The sequence below is a fragment of the Vidua chalybeata genome, chromosome 17 (assembly GCF_026979565.1).
Source record: "Vidua chalybeata isolate OUT-0048 chromosome 17, bVidCha1 merged haplotype, whole genome shotgun sequence".
Lineage (NCBI taxonomy): Eukaryota > Metazoa > Chordata > Aves > Passeriformes > Viduidae > Vidua > Vidua chalybeata.
Window position 1 is genome coordinate 10590697 of NC_071546.1, and position 18186 is coordinate 10608882.

Consider the following 18186-nt stretch of genomic DNA (forward strand, 5'->3'; position numbering starts at 1 on the left):
ACTGAGCAGAGGGGACGTTTGGCACGGCCGCGCCGCGCTTCGCTGCCTGCCCCGTGTGTCAGCACGTGTCCCTTATCAGGCAGCAGCCACGCTCCCTGTCCTTGCAAGGGAAGGAACAAGCCCAAATCTCCCCTCTGGAAGCTGCAGGGCCATGAAGATTGCTCGCAAGAGTAACTCTGAAAACCGGGGAGATGAGGAGCGGGGCAGAGCTGCCAGTGCGCGACTGCAGGCCTGCGCTGTCACAAAAGGTATCTGAGCTTAAAACCATCAAGAAGATGGTTGGTTTTGACTCTTCACCCTTCATCTCCTGGTTTGACTTGGAGTCAGGAGAGATTATCAGCCGTGAGGTGCAAACATGATGTACCTGACCTGCGGTGTACGACAGAGACAAGTGGTCACTTAAAAATACAGAAGTATGAGCTTAGAGAACACTTCCCTCACTGGAGACCTTAAATAATTTCTGTCAGAGAGGTGCAAGGGTCATTTGCAAGGAATTTGATGCTGCTCACGGTATCTCCTACTTGGACATTCCTTATGAAGCACAGACCAGACGACACAAAGACTTGGGGGCAAAGGAAGAACGAAGCAGGAACAAGAGCTTCGAAAAAACTCTTACCTTGTGTCCGTTGTGCTGGGACTTCTCTGCCACCAGGAACCTGACCATGGCCTCCCATCTGCCCAGGGTCTGGGGGTCCCAGGCGGTCACCACCAGGATCAGCTGCTTGGAGGGCACCTGCAGGTGGTGGGCAGCGTACAGGGTCCCGTCCGCCCTCACCTTGAAGTCCAGGCTGTTGGTTTCGTACCGCACGCCCTTGTTACCGGCACAGTTATTAAATTTTACTAGAACAGAGAGGAAGAGATGGAAGAAATGTGTGAGATTGGCGTGATAAGGAAAGCAATCAAATACAAGTTTCAGACATTTAATTTTCACTGATGTCTTCTATATCTCTAATAACCATCAAGGAAATGATTTAACTGTTTCTTTGACCTTTCAGGAGTGCTCTTGTGCTTTATCTCTGTTCCCCAGGGAAGAAGTTGTAAGCCATTTTTAAAGTATTTGATACAGTTTCATTAGATCTCAAACACAGCTGTTCCCCATTTGTACAAGTGGATTTCTCCCTTGTCGCCATTATCTTTTAAATTCAACTGGAGTCTATTACCCACGCTGTGGGTATTTTTTTTCAGCAAATGTTCTCCATTTCCCTAACCCTTCAATAACCTACTTACCAGATAGCCTATTTGCACATTCTTAACTGAAATTCAAAAGCCCATAACAATTCCATTATCAGAAATATAAAAACAACAAAAAAAATTTAACACAGAAATAAAAGTTAAAACCATTCTGGAACATGCATCTGCTGCTGGAACTGGATCTCCCCATCCTGAGCTGCATTCCCACCTTGGCCAAACCCTCACATATTACAGCTACTGCAAAAAGTAACTGTAAAACTGTGCTTCATAAACCATAACGTGTCATTTGAAAGCCTATTTTGTCAGATCAAAGCTCCCTACTTGCTGATTTTTCTATTTTCACCTTTTTTTTTGGTCGAAGTCTTTCACAGTCTAGTTTGAAAACTATTTTTATTGGCATTATGAAACATGTCACATACATTAGACCAGAAAAAAACCTCAACCCTATTATATGACAGAATTGACAAATCTGATAGAAATTGAACCTGCAGCTAGTAACACAGGAAACAAAACACTTTCTGCCATTTCAGTAATCCACGGGGCGGAACACACATGTGGTGAAGGAAAACATATTGTACCCGTAAAAACATCTCAAGTGAGTGAGAACGGATGCACAGCGCTCCAGCTCGGATCGCTAGACAGGTTCTCATGCTGAGATGATCCAGCCTGCCTCGAGATGAGGACAACCTGCTGGGCCAGCTCTGGTGGGCTTCGGTAGACACTTAATTCCTGCAGAAGAAGGGCTGGGTCAGATGGATCGACCCAGAGTGGCTGTGGTGGGAGAAGGGATGCAGGGCACTCCAGGTGAGAGGAGCTTCTGGGACAGTTGTACCCCAGCTGTCCCTTTCCCCCTGTACCAACCACAGCTCTACAGTGCTGCTCTGAGCCAAATCAAGGACTAATTGGGATTTAAATTAAAAAAAAACAAAAAAAACAAAAAAAACAAAAAACAACAACCATGGCACAGGTGAAAGAAAAAAGCAGCCAGGAAATGGCTCAACCCATCTGGCTGTCAAAGCCCCCGGGTGCATCAAAGTATGGAGAAATGAGGAGCAGATGGTGGTAGAGGAGGGGAAAATCCTTCCCCTCCTTCACCAAAGTGCACCCCTCAATAACTGGGGTGCCGTGATCATGTGGTAACTGTTCATCTACAAAGGCTTTCTGTGCTGTGTATTTATTTAGACCACTTTTTGCATTTTTATGTATGTGGTGGGAAGTGTTACCACATGCTGCAGCAACTGCTGGGCACGAACAGCGAATGTCGCACATTGATTTATAAAAAATAAGATGGATAAAGTTATCTAGTACATAAAAACTACCTGAAAGCCCTGGATGAGAGTAGCACGCAGACAGTTTCCTGGCATCTACAAGAACTGGGAAAATCTCAGAGACCTGTGAGGGGAGATACCCTGGACCTCTGGGACCATCCTGCTGGGAGATCACCTTCATCTCTCTGGAATTTGTGCAAATATCCCCTGTATTCACAGCTACAATAAATACATGTGAACATACCAAGTGCATCTTCACTTTTAAATGTTATTTATTTTCAGCTAAACACCATGGTCACTGTTAGGACCTTGGCACATCAGCTGCTGTATTGCACCCCTCTGCTGTGTAATGGTCAGGTAAAACTCAAGTTCCATCCCTACTCCCCAAGTAACCACGTGTCATTCACTGAAAGACATTTAAAGAAGAGAGAAAGGAGTGATAATGACTGCACATTAAAAAACATTTCAGAGCTTACTTTGATTTTATTGAGATTAAAAGAAAGCCCTACAGTAGTCTGAGAGGAAAAAAAAAAAAAAAAAAGCTTTCTATATGTGTATATAGTGATTTCAGTATTCAAAGTACTTAAACATCTGCTTAAGACCCAGCTCGTGGCTCCAAGATGCTGCTCTGGTGTCATATGTCACTGTGTCGACTTTTATGCTCCATTATCTAAAAATGGCTACCTCGTAGACAAAGTCCCTCTGTGACTTGCTAATTACTTCCATTAGTTTAAAACAAACTTGACTAGAGACGGAGAAAATCCTGAGAGAAATCGTCTGATTTTTTTCTTTTTTTTTTTTTTAAACAAGCACCTGCTCTGTCCCACATTGCTCCTCTCAGGTAGCACAGCTAAGTGAATGCTCAGCAAGGGATTAACACAGCCAGCTCCTCTCCTAAGAGCCTTTAGGAACTGCAAGGAAGGTTTCAAGGACACAAAGGTTCCACCGTTTTCAGTCACTCTGCACAGCAGCAATGGCCCTGGCTCACCTGGGCAGCTCTGCAGGAGATTCCAGCCCCACAGGGATGACCCTGCTTGGCTCTGTCAGGCAGAGCAGCTGCTCTGGCTCCAGGCACTGTTCATACACAGCCCAGGAAACACACTGGAAATGCAGGAGAGCTGAGCTGCTCCCACTTCCATCACAGGGAAGGGCACAGCTCAGTGCTGGGCTTGGCAGTGCTGGGTGAACAGTTGGACCCAATGATCTTGGAGGTGTTTTCTAACCCAAATGATTCTGTGATTAGAAATCCTAAATCATCCTTTTGGTTGCCCTTTGAAAATGAGTCCTTGGGATGTTACAAGACTGCTGAGCTGCATGGCTTTTTATATATATATACACAAAGATCCACAAAATCTATAAACATCATTTATATATATTTATATATAAAATACTTTACCCAAATATATGTGTACAGGCTTAGGAAAAAAAAAATCAAGCTATTGTTCTGTAATAAATAGCATAGCTCAAGGAAAGGAAATCTCATCCATATTTTCAAATTCTACCTCTTACCCCGACTCTTTGCTCTTGGGGAGACAGAAATTAAAATTTTATTCAATGGCAGACAACTTTTGCTTTTTTTCCTCCCTTTTCTCCCTTAGAAATCTCTAAGTCTACATAATTTGCAGCTGATGCAACTCTTGACTTTCAAATAATGCAAAAAATAAATAAACAAATGTTGTCTGGATTTACTAGTCTTAAGACTCTTTGTGGACACAAATCAATCTTTCTTTGACCAGTCTGAAGCCTAGAGAACACTGCACAAATTTAACATTCAAAAGCTGCAGCATCAGTAATTAGGATTTTGGATAAACAGCAGAGTCACACATCTATCATTTTTGCAGGATGGTAAAAAACCCTCAACGTTTTAAAAAATACACTGGAAAAATGTTCAGTGAAGCTTATCGAAAGCTTATGCTGAAAACAACATCTAATACCTGATGAAAGGAAAACCAAGAAGGCACCCTCATTAGCAAGCTTTTAGGTTTAACCCTTTACCCTCATCATTTTTAATTGCTTCTCTATGAAAGGAGGAAGTACAACAATTTGATAAGCTGAAACAGGTACTGAGTGATAGGCAGAGAAGCTGCAGGAATCTGCAGCAAACTGCTGGGCATCTGAGAAAAAAAATGGTATTTTACTTCAAAAAAGACACAGGGTGAAAAAAAAAATTCAACAAGTTTTGCATTGTTCCCTTTTATTATTTAGCTTGTTAAGCTGGCTGGACAGAGTCAAATGATCAAGCCAGGATCTTGAAAGACGTACGAATACACTGAACTTCTTGCCCCCCAAATGTCTGAGAGAAATACTGAATTTAATAGGACTATAAATGGTATAAACCAAAGAATTCGCTTTTAGCCTTATCCTTCTGGATTTTCCTTTGACTTCTCCTAGTCTATTAAAAAGTGCCCCCTCTGGCAAGCAGCATAGGGCTGGAAGAGCAGGAGGGATAATACTCGTTTATTAGGATAAACCCCCTGGCAGGACATCATCCCACAGTTCAGGATATGGGTCCCTTCAGGACTCTGTTTTTCACCATGGTTTTGAGGATTATCTCTGCAAAAGATGTTTCTTTCTTGATGAACTTTGAGCAGCAAACACACAGCACTATTTCCAGCAGGATCCATCTGCTTTTCAAGTTGTGTCTCTTGACCAGCTCCCTTACACCCAGTGCATGGTGATAAATCTAAGCTGCCAAATCCACGCCTTGCCCCTTCTGTGAGCATCATTAAGGTGAGGATGGCTTAACAGCCACCTTTGGGATTTTCAGATGTCTGGGTAACCTGCAGAGTCCTCACCATGCACAGAAATGTCCCTCCTGTGTGATCATGAGCAAATCACTCTAATTCCTGCCCTGACACTTCTGGCCTGATGCTCCCAAATGTCTGCACTCATCCATCTCCTCTGGCTTCTGCACGGGGTTCAATCTGGCCAGCATTCCCTGCGTGTCACCACACCAGAAATTAAAAAATCCCAAACATGTCCTGTGTGGAGAGGCTCCTGTTGCCTAAGAACAGGCATGAAACCATTCAGTTAACCACAAAAATACACGGGCACATTACAGCCTCACAAAGTGATTTCTCCATTAAGTGCTAATGTGAAGCAGAGCGTGCTGTGCCTTGTTGGGAAGCTGCATTTATTTGGCAAAGTAAGTACGCAGCATAAAATTTTACATGGCCACATTTTCGAGGCATCCTTCTTTATGTCTGTGCAATCCCTTTGTGAGTCTGTGAGAAAACTGTTTTACAGCAGTGGGAACCAACTGCAGCTGAGTGAATTCCCCATGGCCACGCTGGAAACCTGGAGCAAAGCTGGGATCTGAGTCCTGGAATTCAAACTGCCAGGAAACTGCCTCCATCGCCCAGATACAAGTGAACAAGATAGAAAAATTAGAAAGATGGACTTTCAAAAAGCAAACAGAGGCAGATCCTTCTCCCTACAAACTACTGGGCATTTCCAAATTAGTGCAGGGTGAAAAACTTAAGGGATGTCACACAAATTATTGCAATTGTTGTGTGAAATGGAGTCCCATGAGCACATGTAAATACACAGTGGAATTATTCCGTGACTGAAATATCTTGTCTACAAAAGGCAAATGCTGAAATGAAGGCAAGAGGATTTTAACAGAATTACAGAGTCACAAAGGTTGGAAGAGACCTCTAAGATCACAGACTCCAGCCCTTAACCCAGCGCTGTCAGGTCCACCCCTAAACCATGTCACCAAGTGCCACATCTACGTGTTATGTGAGCACTTCCAGGGATGGTGATTCCCTCACTTCCCTGGGCAGCCTGTTCTACTGCTTGACAACCCTTTCAATGAAGAAATTTCTTCTCATATCTAACCTAACCCTCCCCTGGTGCAACTTGAGGCCACTCCCTCTCGTCCTATCTTGTCCTATTTTGTTTCTCTGTATTAAAAGGATGGAGGTATCCAGGTACCGCAGGTGTTTTGACCACTCTGGAACAACTCAGAGATGGTGTTTCAGTGTTTTGTGGAAACTAAAACTGACTTGAGCCATCACACTTACACACAATGCTACATCTAAGCCTGGACTCCTGTGTCTATCCCACTCCTGCTTACAGTAAATCCCACACTATCATACAATACACAGCCAGATTTGCTTCCTGCACTTCATTAAATGCTCAGGCCCTTCTCCTTCTCTACAAGAAAAACAACACATAAATAGGAAAAAATGATGGCTGTAAAACCTGATGGAGACAATGTGTAATTTTTATCTTCTCATTACTAATTTTATAGGTTACATTTTCCACCATGTCCCCATAAAGGATATCACACTAATAAACTCTTAGTGTCTTTATTTAATATTTATAGCACCGTGGGAGAGCCAAACTCTTCTGGTAAAAGGTAAAAAGAGCAATTCAAACAGCTGCTTCAAAGACTAATAAACACATCCCTAGTGATTGAGTTTAAGAGTATACAGTTTAAAAAAATGCTTTGATACAAAAACCTGTAGGAAATAAATGGATGGATCTTGGTTGGTATATGAATGTATATAAAAATATGCATTCTCACATCCTCAGCTTCACAAAGCATTGATTATTCATTAAGTGTTCTTGGAGTAAAAAACAAATATAATGAATGAGTTTGGAGAATTAATGAACTATCCCACAGTCTATCATCTGCTGAAAACATTTAGCATGATTAAGCATGTTCTTAATGTTATCTTCTTGCAATTAATAGCACAGAAATCTGCTGCAATTCTATCCATTTCTCAAACTTCAGGTCAATGTGAAATATTACATCCAATTTTCCAGTGCATTATTTATGATCTCTGAGCTATGACTGCTAATATTTGCCTTACTGGAATAATAGTAAATTACCATAACAATTTACCATATGTAATTATGTTAAACAAAAATTTTCTTTATTTATCTTCTTGTAATCTTCAGTTACAGCGAATCCTCCCATTCAGACTATGCAATAATTCAACATTCATGACATTCCCAACCTATTACATGCTTGTTGGAAATGACTCCACGTGCCACTCAAATGGTGACACCTTGGAATCAGCAAAGGAGCAGCAATCTGCTTCCAGCAGAAACTCAGATTTCAAAAGGGACTCAGAAGTATTTTATATTTAAAGGCACATTTTCAATTTGCCCTCTTTAAGTTCCAAAGCTCAACCCCCTCCATGATCAGATTATCCATGTGGGTTTTAGGTACACACCACTGAATTCCTGACTACCTCACTGTCATCTGCAGCTGTTTCGCTTCCACAAAGCCAGGACTGTAGGTTTTATGGGGAAAATGGCAAGGCTTTTTCGTGCATCAGTCATTTATTTTAAAAATACAAAATACTTCTGTGGGCTTGATGGAACTACATGGAAAAGTCATCTTTTCATTTTCTACCTAAATGCTACCTCAGAGCTACCTAAATGCTTTCAACACCTTTTCCAGCTTTATATTCACTTTTATCAGCTCTTGCTTACACAGGATTTCTGTTTCCATGGCTAGAGAAACAGAAAAGGAACAATACAATTCAACAGACAAATCGGGATCCTTTAAAAAGTCACTCTGACACGTGTGCAATCACCAGTAGCAATGAGGAGTTAAGGGTACATTAAAAAAAAATCTAAATCCCATTCAAACAAAACAAAAATCTAAATCCCAGACACTGAGTGCCTCCTTCATATTCCCACCTGTGCCATTTTTCATTTACTGGAAGCCAATTCAACTGAAATACATGTTTTTAAGGAAGAAAAAAATGAAGAAGTATATTTCACTTTTGGTTTGGAATTGGAGGGGAGTACAGACCCCTGGAGAGAAGGACTATAGAACATGATAGAAAAGATGAATCACTGTGGCAACAGCCAGCCAGCCATTAATTTTCAGCAAGCCAGGAGTTGGTCCAATTAAGCCAGGCTCCTTTCTCTACATTAACATGCTTTACTCAGTTTTTTCCTGAAGCTAAAACATCAGCTCGAGACCCCAAAGGCTTTTCTATTTAGGATCAATCAATCTACCTTGCTGCACTGTAAAACATACACTGTCAGCTCCGAGGCGAGCTCAAAAAAAGAGCAATGGTACAAAAATTTGATAAATCGACATGTTCTGGCAGTTAGTAGAGGAATTCTTCCTACACTGTCACTTATTTTTATCTGATTAGAAACAAGTATTAGTAAAGGGAATATTCCCTTCTATTCTCTTTCTGGTATTTAGCATTAAGAGGAGTCTTTTTATCTCCGATTTTCTACATTTTATCCAGTAGATTCCTGCCAAAAAGGCACAGAGGTACCACCCCGATCTCAAAGGGCAGCGAGTTTGAATTGGATTTGCAGGATGCGGACTCACATTCAAGCATTTTCTTCAACACAGAAACATGAACCTGCATCTATTGGTGCTCATGTTAAAGACCTTTTTCACTGCTTTCCACTTTTTCATGCTCAGAGCTTTACTGTGAGTATCCAACCTCACCTCCGGGTTTCCAGCACCTGCTTTGGCAAGGATTGCTTTTTTTGGGATTTCACTGCCCATTTGAGATCCACTCACTCTCCCTTACTGAGGCATCTCAGGAATGGTTAATTAATACATGAGCCAGGGCCTGATGACAGAGGTAAGAAGGACACTTTCAAGGTCTGAAGTTCTCTGCTGGGTTAACTTGGAGGATTGCCCTTTTCTTTGGTAGACACCACAGTGACTCTGCTGTTGGTTTCCATGTTGTTCTCAGCATCTTTATCTTTGGATAAAAACCTTTCCTAGCAGTTTCTGCATGACAGTCCTACTCTGTTTTTAACAGCAATGTAGACAGCCACTGGGATGTGCAGCTGATGTTCCAGCTCTAGATTAAAAGGCTAATAAAGAGAAGCCTGGTTTGGTTAATCCTGCCAATACCAACTGCACCACACTTTGTGGCACATGCTGAGCTTTTGCAGGCAACCATTTTTGTTCTTTGCTCTTTAAATTCCACACGTCTGTAGGATGGTACTGAGATTCACTATGACACTAATGAGATCATTTTGCAATTAAAGGCTAAGTAGAAACAAACCTCTCACCACTCTACAGGAGAGTTTGGGTTCTCTGATTAAGCAGCAGTAAATAAACCTGTTTCACTCTTGGTCTTGGTGCACACCAGAGATTAACTCTCCAAACAAGATGGACTGATTGACCCCATGGATTAATCAATGAGTTTCCCAGCTTCAGAGCAAAGTGCAAGTTGTGGGAGTTACCTGCAGTAGGATATGTTCTAATTATTATTACCAGCACAGAGTACATAAATCCCAGGGCACTTTATTTGGAGTTTTTTCTCTTAGCACTAATGATCTCCACAATGCTCTCATGTTTGTCAAGCTACCTATGTGGGGAAGGACTTTAAACACCACTATGCAATTCTTGAGAAAGAACTGCAAGTTTTATGGAGGCTTGGTGTGATAATTATAAAGGGTGGAGTCTGTGTAATGGTAGGGCAGTCTCTAGGTTGTTACAGCTGCTTGCCCATCACTCCTGTGGGCAGGAGCATCTCTGGAAGGAGCTAATGGGGGGCTGTGATTGTGTTGGAGACAATCCCCATGTGAGGCTTGGAGCCCTCCTGGGCAGAGCAGAGATCCCAGCCCTGCTGCTACAGGAACATCCCGACACTGGTGGGAAGTGGGAAGGACACACAGCTCCTGCAGAGCCACAGCCATCCCTGCCAGCCCCACCTGCCCCACTGCCAGCGACCTGCTGGCCTTGGGGGGTTTCCCTCTCTGTCACAGATCTCTTTTCAACTTGCCAGAAGTGTATTAGGAAGACACTGGGAGCTGCAGGAAGATTTTTAGTGAGGAAAAAACCAAAGTGAACAGAGGCCATTTGCAGCCTAGGAAAAGAAGTTGAAAGAGATGCTCCAACTGCAGCTGTGTCAGACAGCCTCAGGCTTCTCTCTCCTCACACTCTTCAAACAAACAAACTCTCAGCACCTAGAAACAGAGGCTGCACATGTCAAGGGAAAAAAAAATCAGACACACCAGTAAAGACACTGAACTCCTTACGGACTTGACTTGTGTGTAAACACTGACAACTTTGGGGTTGAGTGTTCTCATCTTCCTCAGCCTGGCTCAAGTGTGAATACACACTGATCCAGGGAGTCAGATCCCAGTGCAGGAAATGAATAGATGTTTCAGGCAAGAATATTAGAGATGGAAGACTTTGTTACCTGGAAGAGTCAAGGCAGGGTAGCTATATTTAACTTGTAGCTGCTGTGCACCTCTGCTCTTCTGCCTGCACAAAAAGCAGCAGCAGTCCTTTACCTTCAGCTATAAACTACACAAGTCTGCAGGTTTCAAGAAAAATTACTATTATGTAGAATAAAACACCATTTGGTTCCTGGTGGGCTCAAGTGCTTTGACATTTGGACAAATTCAGCAAGTTTTATTTACAGATGGAGGCTCTGGGTTCTGTGTCTGGCACTTGATCAGAGGGAGCAGGAGGAGAACAAGTGGCCTTGATGCCCAAACTGCACTCGTGGGGGTAACAAACACTGGCCAGTGTCAGGCTGCAGAGAGCCAGAGGATCCTGCCCCGGGGCTGGGCTCCAGTGTACACTGACTCCACAGGAACTTCACCCACAGAGCAGGAAATTAACTGGAAAAGCAAAACCAGAGTAAAATACAGATCCAGGCAGTCTGGTAGTGGTCATCACTGACCCAAACAGAACCTCCTGGCCTCTGCAGCCACCCTGGGACACGTCCTGACCATAGCATCCCCACAGCCACAGAGCTTGGCTGCTGCTGCCATCACCGATGGAGCCACAGGGATGAGGTTTACTGAAACTTTCCCTTTCCTCTTTTACATTCACCCCCTCTGGCCCTTCTTACTTACAGTGGTGTCCAAAAGAAAGGTCCCCTCGCCTGAAGAACAACTTCAAGATTAAACTAGCAACCTTAAATTTCATGCACTTTTGCAGGGCTCAGTCCCTTCAATTAAAACAGAGAGACTGAAGCCAGTAAATTAGAGAACGTGACAAATGCAGCACAAAGCACTGAAGATCCCAGAAGGTATCAAATTTAGTGTTGAAGTAAAGAAACAATAGGGAAGTCCAAGACATTTCAGAGTGTAGTGAATCAAATTAAATTGCCTGAAATTCCACATGGAATACATTTGACAAATTTCTTTCCCCCTCTTCAGCTTTCTGTTTGAGATGAACTGTCGTCTGGCAGCTTCAAACGTCTGGCACAGCTTCAGCTTCAGTTTGCTGGGGCTGAATCCAAACACGAACCTGAACTTTACCAGTTCTGCTCTTTTTGTAAACATACTTGCTGTGGCTGCCAAATGCTTTCCAAAAGCACACAAAACCCAGAATCCAAAAGGAAAATATTGTCTTGCTGCAATAAAATTTGCATTTGCACCTATGGGCAGCAGCCCATGTGCGGAGCTGGTGGTCAGGCTGAGCCCACCTGGCCTTGCATTCCTCCCAGATTTGGAAAGGGAATGGTGAGCTGGGAGCTGATGTGGGAAGGATGGGTCAGGATGCACCCAGCAGTGCCAGTGCCACTTCTCCCCACAGGGCTGCAGGGGCAGCAATTAACAATGACAATAATAATAATAATAATAATAATAACAACACAACAATTAGCAGTAGGATTCCTCAGATGAGCTGGGTAAGAGAAGCAGTAAAATGTCATTAAACACGTGTCACTGATAGCAAAGACTGGTTTAGATTCCCCCAGTGAGTAGTCTCAGAACAAATTCATTCTAAGGTAGGGAACTTCAGCAGCGGAAGAGACGGATATAAAGAAGGTTATGATCAAATTGCTCCTGAGAGCAGATAGCATCAGCCTGGATATATCAGATTTCTTTTTTTTCCATTTTGCTTTTAAAACATATTTGGTCTTGCAAAATGCTTACAACACACATGCTGCTTTGATGCAGGATGTGATTCTTCAGCAGCATCCTGCTACCTGTGTGGATTCCCTCTTAAAAACTCTTTCTTTCTCCATTTCAAACCTTCTAAAACGCTCAAGCTCCGTAAACTATTCAGCTGCAGATAGCTGAACCGAGCCCACCTTTAGGCCAGGAGAGCAGCAAATGACAGAAGTGTCTGAGTTCTAGCACAAGACACAAAGGCAAACAGCTTTGCTGGAAAAGCACATTTTACTGTCCACAAAGTCTCAGCCTCATCTCTGAGAGGCACGTGGAGTTCCACCACTGCCCAAAATAGACAACATCTCATTCACACAAACACTGATTTATTGCTTGTCTTCACTCCCCTTGGGTTTTAATTATGAATAGATCTTGTAACTATTACATTTGTATTTGTTTTATCCACCTAGATATTTTTTCGACACTATTAACTACAAACTGAAAGCTCTTTCTAAAAATAGTACAAAAACATACTTAAAATATGCATATGGCCTTTATTAAAGTAATCCCTATAATGAATTTTTAGATGAAGTAAAAGCACCACTGAAACCACTGATTAGCTGGCAAGCCTGCACCTGATTTCATGAAAGTATAAGATTAAAAAGTTTATTTTTATAACAATAAACTCCTAAAGAAAATAAGAGTATAAAACTGACTGCTGCTCTTAATGCAAACCAGTGTGGTGACAGGTAAAAATCTCTCATTACTGCACCCCTCTCACTACCCCCAGGGGCTCCTTGGGGATGTTGAGCCAGTTCCAGTGGCCAGGTGTCCTCATTTTAAAGCACCTCCATGGGGTGGCACTTCCTCAGCAGATGGGACACATCCATACTGCACCTGAAGAATAAAACACTGTTCCTCCCCTGGGTAACAGTCAGGAATGCAATTGTTCAAAGCCATCATTCTCAGACTTTTCTGGCCTAAATTTTCTGTGTTTTTTTTCTTTTTTTTTTTTTCTTTCTCATAATATTCTTGATCTTTCTGGGAATGAGTTGATTCAGAAATGACTTTTTAATTTCTACGGTTGAGCAACAATCACCACAACACAGAGTGCAATAAACAAATAAATAAATACTACTTGCAAACCACAAATTTCTCTGCCTCCACATCACCCATCAAAATCAATTCTGTAAAAAATAAAAAATAAAAAAAGGATGCGACAAACCAAACCAACTTTTCTCCCCAACTTACAAAAAGGCTGGAAACTATTTCTGGAAATGTCCTAATGTTTCTATTGAATGACTGAGGCTTCTGAAAATGTTTAGTGGTCCTACACAGACCCTCCAGGAGACCAGCAGATCTCATCTCTGCCAGTCCAACACACCCACTGGGCAGCTCAGGCCCATTTAGGCATTTAGACAGAATCCTCTCCTACTCACGGCACAGGAGGTTTGGGAATATGATGAGAAATTGCCCCAGATGTCTGAACTGCTGAAATTAGAAGGTAAAAAGGGCCAATAGCTCCTTTTCCCTCCCCCAGTGTTAGCACAGAGCACGACTTGTGTGCTGAACTGTCTGCAGATCAACCAACCCTCCAGGTAGAGCAACAGGAATGCAAGAAATACCTTGGCTCCATATCTGTTTTTTAATTAAAAAGTTTTGCATGCAAAAAGATACTTTCTCTTCTTCCAAATCCGCACTGACATCCACTACTTATCATTCTGAGGCGACTGCTAGGGGAAACATGATTAAAAAATACCATATTCCATGGAAGTGATCTCAGAGCTGCCCGTCATCGGGCCGTCTGCTCCCCTTTCACACCAGCTCAACTGCAAGAGCTTCAAGCTGAAAACAAAAAGTCAGGCCATTTGAAGAGATAAAAGTCAGTTATGAGGGCTGTAATTTTATTTTTTATTTACTGATTGATGGGTTGAAAAAGAAACATCGACTAGTTGGTATCTTTGAAAGGTTAAACAAAAGCGATGAATGGTATCACAGGAAGTCCTACCAAACCTCAATCCCCACTTCTTTTATGAACTACACAGATATCAGGGCTGGGTTGGACGGGCTTTTTTGAGCAAGCTGGGAGGTGTCTCTGCTCAGGGCAGTGGGATTAGAATGAGGTGATCTTAAAAATCCCTGTGCAGATGTGAAGAGCACCAACCCCACGAGGACTCAGCACTGGCTCTTGTGTCCTTTTCCAACACAGGGAGCAGCACTTCAACACTTTGCATTCACACATTTGCAGTTTTTTCCAGAGCAGGCCCCAGTAAGGACTGTCAGCTACCACTGTCAGTGATGTCTAGCTCAGTGTAAACATTTTGTTAGGAATGTGATGAAATTACACCCTCAGGTTTATTCTAAATACTAAAATAAGTCTTGGCACAGAACAAGTATGCACTCATTTCTCCTGCAGTGCTATGACCACAAGTTTTAATTTTTACTATTTAATTATTCATCCTGGATCAGGTCTCAAATTAAGCTAGTATGCAAAGCTGAGGGAGAATGGGCACTTGTTTATCTCAGTTTTTTCCAATTAATTCAAGTTGTTCAGTAATCACATTACTTTTCTACAATGTGATAAGGAAGAAAAAAACAACCAGCAACCATCCAAAGAACAAAAAAAGATTCCCTTTATATAAAAAGCAAGATATTCTACAAAATTTACTTGCATGAATAAACTCTGATAAACCAATTAAAATACTCATTTATAGGGATGGCTCATATTGTTGACTCAGCCTACAAGGGAGATTTTTCTTCTTTTTTACCTTTAATGTCTACAATATTATCAGAGAACTGACCTCGTAACAGATTATATGATGGAGACTGGCACAGGTTTCCTGAAACTGTCCTGTAAATATGAAATTGTCCTAAATTTCCCTCTTGTTCCATGTGGGCAGTGGCAATAAATGGTACATCAAGTAGCAATTTCGTGTCTATGAACTGGTGCTATACCTGAATTAATCAAAACCAAAGCTTCCAACCCCCCAAATGTCTGTTAAAATTAACCATCTACTTCCTTTTTTCAACAGAAAACTTGTAAAAAGTTGAAGTAAGAAACAAAAAAGTACTATTCAGTCCATAATTCACACAGTTTTCATGGTATTTCTGACCTTTAAAGCAAAAAGCATGAATAGCTCACCCAGACCATTGGTCAAATAGAAAAAGTAACAGGAAAAGCCAGCAAAGAAAAGAGAAACTACCCACGAGGAATCCTCTGCATTCTGTATTGGAATCCTCCAATACAACAATGTTACTACTCCATCAAAAATAAAATGCCATCAAAAATTTACCAGCCACTCTCAACCCATCTCACAATCAGAAGAGGGGACAGACATTGAGATCCACTAAATCCCAGTCAGCCACGCCAATCCTGACCTTTATCTGTCACTTTAACACTTTCCTGAATGTCTACAAAAAATCAAACAAAAACGAGCAAATCTTTTTGTTGAACCTGCCTGCCACAGGCAAGTCCTTTGTCTCTGCAGGACTCCCTTTGGATGCATCTCCCAGAACACCGTGGACATTGATCCCACGTGGTGAAGACAAGGTCCTGGCTGTGCCCAGGAGCCTCCAGCAGTGCCCAGGGATGGAGGCTGGGATGGGCACAGTGCTGACATGGTCCCTCTGTGGCCAGGACACTCGCCTGGCACCCACCTGCAGCTCCCTTGGCTTGAAAACCACTCCTCCAGCACCAAAGGGACTGAAGCTGTGAAAGGGAAAGGTACAGGGGAGCAGTGCAGCCATCTGGGCAAGATCCACCCAAGCAGCAGCTTCTGAGTGAAAACTACAGGCTGTCTTGTTCAAAACACTGTGCTTAGGCAGCCATTCGGGTATCTGCGCCACACAACGCCCCTGTGGAGGGGGATGTTGTATTCCCTCCCTACCCTGTTATTTCTGGATGCTTAAGGAGCAAAGGGACCAATGTCCTGTGCAGCTCTGCTCAGCTGGGGCAGGAGGAATCAGTGAGGGATGGCTCTGCTGCTCGCTCCCCACACCTCGTCCCCGTGTGGCACCGCTGCTTTTTGGCACTGATTGATGGCTTGCACCAAGCCCCTGCTACCAGGAACCAAATGGGTTTTTCTTCATGAGCTGCCCGTTATCATGCAAACTTCATGAGCTTTTAGGATAGAAAGCTTATCCTCTGGAACAGGCTTTCCTGTCTAAAACACCTCCTCCTTTCTCCTGAGATTTGCTGTTCATTTATCTTTACTGGAAAGCTGGTGTACAGGGTAGAGACATCTGAGGCTCTTGTTTCTGGGAAAGCCAGCCATGGAAACCTGAAAAATGAAAAGCCAACACTCCCACCAGCATATTAGCTGGTTTAAGACCAGAGTTAATCTTATCAATCACACATAATTTCACATTAAATTTCATTTACATTTAAGTCACAGTGACTGAGCAGTGGTGCACATATCCATCATCCAGTTTCCAGTGCCCACCAATAATTAACAGCCTCTGTTCACCCTGTGGGGGTGTTTTCCAAATCCAGATTGACATCCACCAGACACACTGGCTTTCTAGACAGTATTTCCACAAAAACTAATTCACACCCGAAACTCAGCACAGGCAGCCATTCCTTCAACAATGGTTTAGCTCCTTTCCAAAAGTCACATCTCTATTTCTGGGCACAGGAAAAACACTCCTGTTTTGATCTGAAAGGGAGATTCAAAATGAGCAGTGCCAAGTACCTCAGACAAGGCAGGAAATCAACCAAAGGATTAATGAATTTTATTCACCTACTACTCACCCCACAGAACAGCCACAGAAAGTGCTTGTGCCCTCTCCAGCCTCTCATCCCAATGCTTGGTTGTGAGTGCCTTGAAAATCTTGGTTCCGCTGGGCATTATCCATTGTCTGGATTTCAAGTCAATGTTTAAAGGGGAGACTGAAGGACGAAGGTCCTGGGCTGGCCTAAACTGTACTTGTTATGGACTCACACCACTTGGCAAGCAAAGCATCACTTCATCTTTTCAAACTCTGTCCGGTCTATCAGAGAACAGAGAAGAGCCAGCCCGGCCCTGGCTGATTCAGGGCCACTCCAAACCACGAGCATCCAGAGGACTCACAGGCAGCTACACTGCAGCCTCCTAAGCAGGGTTTATCTCCATTAGTCTGGAATTTAGGCCATTTTTCTGGCACTGTTCATCTGGCAAATGAGGGCCAAAGGATGATCAAGCCTACAAAGAATACTCTAGGGTAAGCAAAGGACAAAGAGGTAACTCTCTTGTTACAGCCTGCTTGCTCCAAGCCTTTACACTGAAGCTACACAGTATTTAGTGATTTATTCTGCTTAGCTCTAGCTAGATTACTAAAACATTCTCTTCTGTTTTAGCAGCAAGGCAGGGTGTGGGCACACAAGGTCAAATCATGCCTGTTTATGCCACCTTTTAATTTAGCTGGTTTGAACTGAAAGATTTGCTCTACAGATGAATTACTCCTTAAAAGGTTTCTTTAAAGCAACGAATTTTAAAAAAATTTGAAAAGCTTAAGGCCTCCTAAAACATGTGACTACTTTGCTGTGCTTCTGCCCTGGAAAAAAAAATATTGAAGCAACAAGACTCTGTTTCTTCTAGTAATGAACAGTAAAATCTTGTCTGGGGGAAAAACCAGTGATTAGATTGTGAATGTGTGTTACTTCCAAATGTAAAGCCATTTTGCTTGACACAATATTAAGATGCTAAGATGCAATGTTTGATCATTAATTTTAGCTAACACTACACATTAGTGTTGCTGCAGTCTTAGATTTTTTTCTTCTCCTCTGGTTTTAGACAGCCTTAATCATGCTTCCAGCCGGTCCTAATTGCTGAATCCTATCACTCTCCACCTTCTCTAAAACGCTCGGGGCAAAAGAAATAGTGAAGATTAATGACAGACATGTAATTAGAAGAAAATGTAAAGATCTTGTGCTAATCATTCAGAAATAATTTGATAA

The 18186-nt window shown here is 42.5% G+C and overlaps 1 protein-coding gene across 1 annotated transcript in view; it reads right to left on the minus strand.

The window, feature by feature from the left end:
• Positions 1-18186, minus strand: part of CDH4 (cadherin 4) — a 419012-nt gene that overhangs the window by 167142 nt on the left and 233684 nt on the right. The window contains exon 3 of the mRNA XM_053958581.1: positions 617-840. Coding sequence (XP_053814556.1) covers positions 617-840 — 224 coding nt within the window. The remainder of the gene's footprint in view (positions 1-616; positions 841-18186) is intronic.